Raw genomic sequence first — 9,531 nt, 5'->3', positions numbered from 1 at the left:
TCAACCCCCCCCCCAATCAATCTGCCATATAACATCCACTCCTACACAGTAATCGTAACAACCCCTCACATTAATAACAATAACATATCCATTACTCATAACCACGAGAAAGGGCATCAGCAAACGTTCTCCCAACCTTGCCTGTGTCGGATCTCCAAATTATAACCTTGGCCGATCAGTGGCCACCGCATTAGGCGCTGGTTGTGGTTATACATTCTGTGAAGGAACACAAGGATTATGGTCAGTATAGACAATCTGACTGGTTGTTTTGCAGACATTCCCGGTCGAGTCTTGGAGAGGCTTCACGTCGGTCTGCGGAAACCCTTGTCTCCAAAACACTCATCTTCCTCCTCCGGGTGAGAGGGGGTTGTGCTTAGTTTGTTCTGTTGCCTGCCCCGTTTGACTTCTTTTTTTTTGGCCATTGTGTGTTTGCTGAAGTCTAGTAAAGAGACGTCGTACTTTACCGACTGCCTCTACCTCTTCTCTGCAATTGAGTCCAAATACACGGCGTTACAGCAAGACATGGACTCAGCAGAGTTAGAGCAGTTGTGCACCGCCGTTACAACCTAAGGTGCAGTTCTGGGAGAACGGCACACCAAGCTGCAGCCGCTGGAGGCGAGCGTCCACTCCCATCTCCGGTTTTGTTGGAGAGATCAACCCCATGCCTCAGCAGTTGACAGAGGATCGCTCCCACCTGCAGCAGGTCCAGGGTCAATAGCAGCAGATGAAGGCCGCCATCACCAGCCTCACCGCCGCTCTCCAGCAGCTACAGCCTGCCCAGACAGCACCACCTGTGTCAGCAATGCCCAATCCGACCGCCTCTCCTGGCCAGCCTTCTACTCCATCCAGTCATCCTGCCTCTTCTCTGTAATTGGGTCCAAATAAACGGCGTTACACATATTGACTCTGTACGGAAGAGACTACAGGGAAAAAATGTCAAGAACCACATTAAGGATTTATTGGAGATGATTGCTGAGGAGGAATCTCTAAAGAGGCTCATTAGCAGCATCGAAACATGCAGGAAAGAAAGGGAAAAACTCTGTCCGGCGCTCCAGCTGCCCCTGTTTGAGGAGGTGGTAGGGGTCAGCATGCTCCAGCAAGAGAAGGACATCATCTGCGAGGATGAAGAGGCATTCCGCCGGTCCCGAGAGAACATCACATCACTTAAACTACTCCTTTGCCAGCTGGAAGAACGCAAGATGGAGTTGGAGGCAACATGTGAGACTCATTGGGAGAGGATCCAGGGGCTGTGGGCCCGACTGGAGGTCCCCCAAGAGGAGAGAGAGGCTCTCTCTGAACACATGGTCACATTCAAGAGGAAGAACCTGGAAGCTTTACAAACAGAGGTTCAGCGTTTGGAGCAGATCAAATTGTTTAATATCCATAGTATTACTGAAGCCATCCGCAAAGAGATTGCTGTATTTTGGGAAAAGTGTTTCTTCAGCCTTAAGCAGCGACATGCTTTTGTGCCATATTTTAGTGAGGATTTTACAGAGGAACTTTTGAGGCTGCATGATACCGAGATCTAGCATTTGGAGCAGCATTATGAGGAACAGAGCTTTTTGAGGGGGTTCAATGGGAACAGAGTTGGAGACTTCTTGGAGCTGGAGAAAAAGGCCGCAGATCCAGCAAGGTTCGCAAACAGAGCAGGGAATCTGTTCAAAGAGGAGAAGCAGAGATCTGAGTACAGAAAAGCTTGCCCAAGCTCGAAAAGAGGCTAAAAGTGCAAATTGATATGTGGGAAGAGAAATTCTTGTGAATGGTTAGAAGCTCCTGCAGCATGTGGAGGAGCAGTGGGAGTTACACCGCATAGAGAAGGAAAAGGAGAGACATGAACAGCATCTTAAGAAAAACAGACAGTGGAGGCGCAGGGGATGCTCTGTGTCTAACCCAGTTTTTAAACAATTTCGTTTTAGCTACAACAAATCGCAAAAGCCAGGAAATCAATGATCAGAGAGTGAGGTGCTCACAGCGGAGTCCGTGGCCTGCTTGAATAAAGCTCTATGTCATCTCGAGTCTGAGCAGAGTCGACGTCTCCAAAGCCTCTGCCTCTTCTCTGCAATTGGGTCCAAATACACGGCGTTACAGCAAGACTCGACCAGACATGGACCCCGCAGAGTTAGAGCAGTTGCGCACCGCCATTACAACCCAAGGCGCAGTTCTGGGTGAACGGCACACCAAGCTGCAGTCGCTAGAGGCGAGTGTCAACTCCATCGCCAGTTTGGTTGGAGAGCTTCAGCAGCTGATAGCGGATCACTCCAGAGCTAGTGGGCCGCACAGCCTTCCGTGCCGACAGGACAGCGGACTCCGGCAAGATCCGCGGAGGAGGTTTGAGTATAGTATGTCAATAACTCTTGGTGCAACAATATAAAGGTCGTTGAAAGGCATTGCTCTGCTGATCTCGAGCGCCTTATTATTCAGTGCAGGCCTTTTTACCAGCCCAGGGAGCTAACGGCCATTGCCATCGCCGCTATATACATCCCCCCACATGCAAATGCAGCACTTGAACAGCTACAATGTGCCATCAGCAGACAACAGACCAGACACTCCGGACAAGGCCTTTATCATAGGTGGTGATTTTAAATCAGGCTAACCTCAGCGCTGCATTGCCCAAATTCCATCAGCATGTCTCCTGCCCCACTAGGGGACAAAGCACCCTGGACCATCTCTATACAGACATTAAGGACTCGTATAAAGCTACTCCCTGCCCCCACCTGGGGCATTCTGACCACCTCTGCCTGTTCCTGGTCCCAGCCTACAAACCCCTAATAAAACGGGTCAAGCCAGCAGTAAAGACAATCACTGTCTGGCCAGAAGGAGCAGTCTCTGAACTCCGGCACTGTTTTGACAACACAAACTGGAGTATTTTTGCACAGCCAGCCACCCATGGCTCCCATACAGACAATGAACAGACATCTCCCATAATATCCTACATTAACTTTTGCAGAAAGTTAATGTAGGAAAGAGTGTCCAGAGTGTCACACACAAAAAAAAAATCAATCCGCACCTTTCCAAACCAGAAACCTTGGACGACCAGCAAGGTCTGGCAGCTGCTGAAAGCCCGGGATACAGCGTTCAAGTCAGGTAACTGCAAAGCGTACAGCACAGCCAGATCCAACCTCAAAAAGGGCATCAGAGCAGCCAAAAATATTCCCTACGAATAGAGGACCACTTTCACAATAACTCCGATCCCCAGCGTATGTGGCAAGGCATTCAGTCTATCAGACTACAAAAGCTCAAATAGCGGTCCCACTGTCCATGCCTCCCTACCAGACGAGCCAAATCATTTCTATGCCCGCTTCGACAAGAACAATACTGACCCAGCTACAAAAAAAAATCCCAGCCACCCAGAAAACCAGGTGCTCACTCTATCGATCGCAGATGTCAGAGAATCACTGCGCAGAGTGAACACATGGAAGGCCGCCACACTTGACAGCATACCAGTTCGGGTCCTCAGGGAATGTGCTGACCAGTGTGCTGAGGTCTTCACAACTACATTTAACCTCTCACTGTCCCAATCCATAGTCCCAGCATGCTTTAAGACCACCTCTATCATTCCTGTCCCCAAGAAATCAACATCCACATGTCTGAATGACTACCGACCCATGGCACTCACCCCCATTGCCATGAAGTGCTTTCAGAGACTGGTTCTGGCTCACATCAAAAACATTATCCCCCACATCAGTCCCAAAAGGTCTACTGAGGATGCCATTACCACTGCCCTGTGCTCTAACCCACCTTGAATTTACACATACATCCGGATGCTGTTTATAGATTATAGCTCTGCCTTCAACACCATCACCCCTGCCAAACTAACCACCAAACTCCTCTCCCCTTGGCTCCAACTCCTCCCTCTGTAACTGGACCCTGGACTTCCTGACCAACAGACCTCAGTCTGTTAGGTTAGGTGACCACACCTCCTCCACCGACCCTCCGCACAGGTGCCCCTCAAGGCTGTGTTCTGAACCCCCTCCTTTTCTCCCTCTTTACCCACGACTGACTGCCAACTCACCCTTCAAATGTAATAAGTTTGCGGATGACACCACAGTCATTGGCCGCATCACCAACAATGACGAGACGGCCTACAGGGACGAGATTCAGCACCTCACATCATGTTGTACTACCAACAATCTTGTCCTCAATGTGCAGAAGACGAAGGAACTGATTGTGGACTTCAGGAGGTCTAGAAGCTGCAGCCACTCCCCCATACACAATGGGGTGGAAGTGGAGCGTGTTTCCAGCTTTAAATTACTTGGAGTCCACATCAGCGAGAACTTTGGACATCCAGGCCCTTGTGAAAAAGGCCCAACAACACCTGCATTTCCCTAGGAGGCTGAGGAGCGCCCATCTGTCCCCCAAAATTCTCACCAACTTCTACCCCTGCACCATATAGAGCATTCTGACCAGCTGCATCTCAGTGCAGTACGGACCAGAAAGCTCTGCAGTGGGTCGTCAAGATGGCCCAGCATATCACTGGTACCCAGCTCCCTGCCATAAAAGACATTTATCACAAACGCTGCCTTCGAATGGGTCTCAGCATCAGCAAAGATCCCACCCACCCTAACCATGGACTGTTCTCCCCGCTGCGCTCTGGGAGGCACTACAGGAGCCTCAGAGCCCGCACTACCAGGCTCAAAAGCAGCTTCTTTCCCCAAGCTGTTGCCCACCTGAACCTGGCTACCCACTGAATGTGTGGATATTTTTTAAATATTTTGTGCTCTTGCCCTTTTTTTTTTTAAACTTATTTTTAGCTTTTGGTCTTCATCTATGTACATCTTATACTGTGTTTGCCTAGGTCTGTCCTGTACTGTTGGGCAATGCTGCAGCCCTTATTTCATTTTTAACATGTGCCTGCACATCGTTTTCAATGACAATAAATTGAACTGAATATAGTGGGACTCAACTAACCAGGAGACAGAGAGGAGGTCCAACATCTGGCTGGATGGTGTTCAGACAATAACCTGGTCCTGAACACCAGTAGAACAAAGGAGATCGTTGACCACCCCACCCCCACTGCACATAAACGGTGAAGAGGTGCATATTGTAGATAACCTCAAATTCTGAGAATCCACATAACTAACGAACTCACATGGTCACTCAACACCTCTCACGTGGTGAAGAAAGTACAACAGGCTTTTCTTCCTCAGGAAACTTGAAGCTGGTCTCCCTTCTCAGCTGCTGGTCAACTTTTACAGAAGACAACAGAAAGCATCCTCTGTCAATGTGTCTCAGTGTGGTATGCCAGCTACGCAGCAGAGAATAGGAAGGACTTGGCCCGGGTGGTAAAGACAGCACAGAGGATTGTGGGAGCTGTGCTCCCGGACCTGAATGCTGTGTATGCTGGCCGTCTATAGGGGAAAGCCAGCAACATCAAAGACACAACACACCCAGGTCACAGTCTGTTCATTCCCTTGCCATCGGGGAAAAGATACCGTACCATTAAAACCCGGACTAGGCTGAGGAACAGCTTCGTCCCCAGAGCTGTAGCCTCCATAGTCCCCACATGCGCGCGCATATAGCTGCTGAGGACTAACTGGTACTAAAGCCGCTGCACTATGGGCAATCATGTGTAATAACGCCATGCACTATTTTGAACTTTAAAAGCCGCTGCTATCTTTTATTGTCTTATCATTTTTGCTACCTCGCTTATTTATACTAAATGTTTGTTCTTGTTTTTATCTTGGTTTTTTTCCCCCCAATCATTTACACCTTGTCTAGTGTTGCTGGTCTGAGTCACCAAACGAAATTTCGCCGTGTGTACGCAATGACAATAAAGTACCTCTTATCTCAAAGACAACTAAGAAGAGATCGGTATCCCGGACGAGCCCCTGTTAATGTTACGACCCTTTAGTCTAGGGCCAGTGTTTCTCAACCCAGTTCTCAAGGAACTCCTATCCTGCATATTTTCTTTGCAACCCTGAATAGGTACCTGTTTGTAGTTATTCAACCAATCAGCAATGAATTTTGTCAGATGTTGCACACCTTGCATAATTAAGTGCTGCGAGATGATTGGTCGAGTAAGTACAAGCAGGGCTACCTATGCAGGGTTACAATGAAAATCTGCAGGATAGGGGTTCCTTGAGGACTGGGTTGAGAAACACTGGTCTAGGGCGACATACAGGGCCTAACATTATGCAGCAAGAATGCGAGTTTCAACAGAAAAACCAAGATGCCGACTGAAATTAATATATTTGTAACACCTGTCCCATGTAGCTATATAAAAATCTGCTATGTGTGGTAGTACTGTGGGCGGGGCCTGGGTATGGTTTCCAAATAAATGGCGCTACTCTTTTAAACTAAAATAACTGGCGGTGCCTTCCAATAAATGTATGATATATAATAAAGCTATTTCACTTAGATTTTGGTTTTGTCTCGTCCCAATTTTATCCATCCTTCTAACAGTTATTAAACATGAATTACCTACGAGCTATGACAAGGTTTCTTTAGATGTAACGCCAAATTATGGTAGGCTATTTATACAACTTCTCAAAATCACATTCATGAATAAAGACAAATAGGACTAAATCCCAAATATGAATAAATACAAAATGATATCAAATAACATCAGTCATAGGCACACACACACACTATGGTCAACCCACTTGTAAACCAACCCCCCCCCCTCCCCGTTGCAGGCCTGAGTCGTGGCTTGGGAGCGTAGAGGCCTAGAAACTGTAGTGGCCGCGTCACTTGGTCACACAAGCAAAATTAAAAACAAAGCACAGTGCTCAGTACTCCCCAGATCCAGGGAACATTAAGGTCCCTTTCACACTTGAAAGTCCAAACCAAGGTCTGAACCAGAGTCTGGTTCTGGTGCTTTCACATCTGTTATTTTATAGTCATTAGGTTCAGGACTTATGCTTTCATACCAGCGGACCTTGACTTGAACTTTTGGCTCGTTGTTGCCGCCAGGTGCGCTCGTTGTTGCCAGGTGCGCTCGCTGTTGCCAGGCGCGCTCGCTGTTGCCAGGCGTTACTGTTTGTGTTTGTTTTATCACTTCCTATGATTGATCCAAAAGTCCGAACCTTTGATTTCACATTAGACATTCATGAACCTTGGTCTGAACCGAGACTACCTCCTGAGCTTGGACCAAAGACCGAGTCTTTGATCCCTGTACCCTGGTCCAAGAGGTTTCACACCTGGCAATCTGGTTCGGACTTTTCTGGAAAGTCTGAAAGTCCGGACTAAACAACATAAGTGTGAAAAGGTCCTTAGAGGTGGAAAGATGAGGGGAAGCTTGGTGATGGGCGCTCGGCAGAAGAACAGCAGCGACAGTCAAATAGCGCTTCAACAGTTCTCCGAAGTGGTCCAACGGAGCTGTCCTCTCCTAGTCCAAATCATCCGTCTCCCGAATCAAAGGAATCAGCTAAGCAACAAGTCCACACACCATTTCGTGTCGAGTTAGCAATGGCTCGTCTTAACCCATTCTTCAAAGCCGAGCTAACTGCTATATGCTAACGGCTACTCGCGATTAGCAACACAACGCGTTTTTACACCGTAACATGTAGTCAGTATGAAAAGCAATATTTACCTCTTGCGGATCACAAAAATCCCAAACCTTTGGATAACTGTTCATTAGCCACTAAGTTGCTCTCGAACAATCTGCACCGTTCACTTGACGGTGACCATCCGCGCGCGCGCGACCCCCCCCCCCCCCCCGTTCTCCAACGCACCAGACCGAACAGCTCACAACCAAGCCCCGCCCCTCTACCCGAGAATGGAATTTGTATTGGCCATCGTTTCAGAACACGCCAATTAAAACAAAGGAAAACATGGATTGACATAATGCGGCTAATCAAGCTAGGCTGTTAGACTGACTACACGTGCTTGGTCCTGTACATATTAAGCAAACTGTGCTCATTTGCATAAACTCTAACCTTTTAACTGTAAAGATTATGACTTCTCTATTTTATCCTTCCGTATACATTTTTAACACAGCTGAACATTAGGAACTTCATTTTTAAAACTATATCCTTAATGAATTTTAACCCAATGTCAGTGCGTTTCAGCCAGGACTACACATTTATTATTACAAATAATATAAAGGTTACAGGGAACCAAGAGTGGCGCCCACGTAAAGAAATCATAAATAAGTGACCTCCTAAACTAGTGCAATAGAGTCTAATAAATACATAGGGTGGCACTCACTCCTAACCTGGGGTACGCAACAACGACTGGGGTACGTGATGACGAGTGCACCCACGGGCAGCTTACCTACCCCCCCCCCTCCCTCGATCCCGCGCGTAAAAACCAAACCAAACCGCTATGCCGAGTATAGATCCTAACAATGCTGCACAACAAACACGTGACAACGGCCACCCAAACTAAGGACAGGATGACGCCTCTCGAAACGAAGGACAGCAGGGCATTTAGAGAGGCGGGCGGAGGGCTGATTGGATCTGGAACAGGTGCGCAAACGATGATGGACTGGAAACACCTGGGCTCCGCCACCTGGGCTCCACCAGCAGCTCCACGGGAGGCGGGGCATTACCTGGAGAGGGCAAATTACACACACACACACACACACACACACACAGAGTTAGGGCCCTAGTGCCGTGTGTGTGTGTGCGTGCGTGCGCGCGCGCGCCCACCAGTCTTAAATGACGGGTTCTAACCCTGATGTGTCATTATCCAATTACAGTCCCCTCTCATCTCTACGATAACACCGTGCCCCCCCCACCCCCTGTAATTGGACGGGTGCTCCAAAGCACCCTGACCTCTCACCAAGTGTCAAGCAGAACACACGCACTTAACACCCACTTGCGTATAGACGTGCACGCGTCGCGCCTCCACACTCCCGCGCGCGCACTTCCACACACTCGCGCGCGCGCACACGCACGCGCGCACACACACTAGCATGCAGGATGCCGAGGAGATGGAGTCATGCCGGATAAAACAGATGCTTTCTGATGAGAGTGACTAAATAAACTATGCAGAGACAAGTCAGGACTCTGATCCGATCGTATTGCGTCCCTCCTCCCTTCATTCACTCGTCTCCTCCCCCTCCTCCCCCTCCCCCTCCCCCCTCTCTCTCTGTCCATATCTGTGTCTGTCAGACTGTGTCTCCGTCTGCCAGCAACAGTAACTCCTGTAGAGCCTTTCTCTGCCCCTGTTAGATTTTGTTCACCAGCAAATTTTACATCTCCGCATGAGCCTAAATGGGCAATTCCAAGGAGTCCTTTGTGGTCTCTCTCTCGCTCTCTCTCTCTCTCTCTCTCTCTCTCTCGCTCTCTCTCTCTCTCTCTCTCTCTCTCTCTCTCTCTCTCTCTCTCTCTCTCTCTCTCTCTCGCTGCCCACCCCTCTTAAATATTTCACACGCTAAGAGGAGTTCACACCCTCGGCTCTCCGTGTTTGTGCCTGCATTAGTGTGCGTGCATGCTTTTGTGCGAATTCTGCCTCGTTGAATTTGTGTGTTTGTGTGTGTTTGTGTGTGCGTGTGTGTGTGTGCGTGTGTGTGATTGAATGCTGCGGTGAATACAATGGCATGTTATTGTCCCCTCACAAAACTAAATTACACTCTGTTGGCAGTCA

The 9,531-nt window shown here is 48.6% G+C and overlaps 1 protein-coding gene and 1 pseudogene across 1 annotated transcript in view; both read left to right on the top strand.

Annotated features, from left to right (window-relative positions):
- Positions 1 to 965: 965 nt before the first annotated feature.
- LOC130113047 (protein regulator of cytokinesis 1-like) lies at positions 966 to 1,950 on the top strand (annotated as a pseudogene).
- A 154-nt stretch (positions 1,951 to 2,104) lies between these two features.
- slit2 (slit homolog 2 (Drosophila)) overlaps positions 2,105 to 9,531 on the top strand; it is a 91,050-nt gene continuing 83,623 nt past the window's right edge. The window contains 1 exon segment of the mRNA XM_056280561.1: positions 2,105 to 2,286. Within this exon segment, the coding sequence (XP_056136536.1) occupies positions 2,105 to 2,286 (182 nt within the window).

Source organism: Lampris incognitus, chromosome 5 (assembly GCF_029633865.1).
Source record: "Lampris incognitus isolate fLamInc1 chromosome 5, fLamInc1.hap2, whole genome shotgun sequence".
NCBI classification, from domain to species: Eukaryota; Metazoa; Chordata; class Actinopteri; order Lampriformes; family Lampridae; genus Lampris; species Lampris incognitus.
The sequence above is the reverse complement of the archived record's forward strand: the minus strand, read 5'-3'. Positions and strand labels throughout refer to the sequence as shown.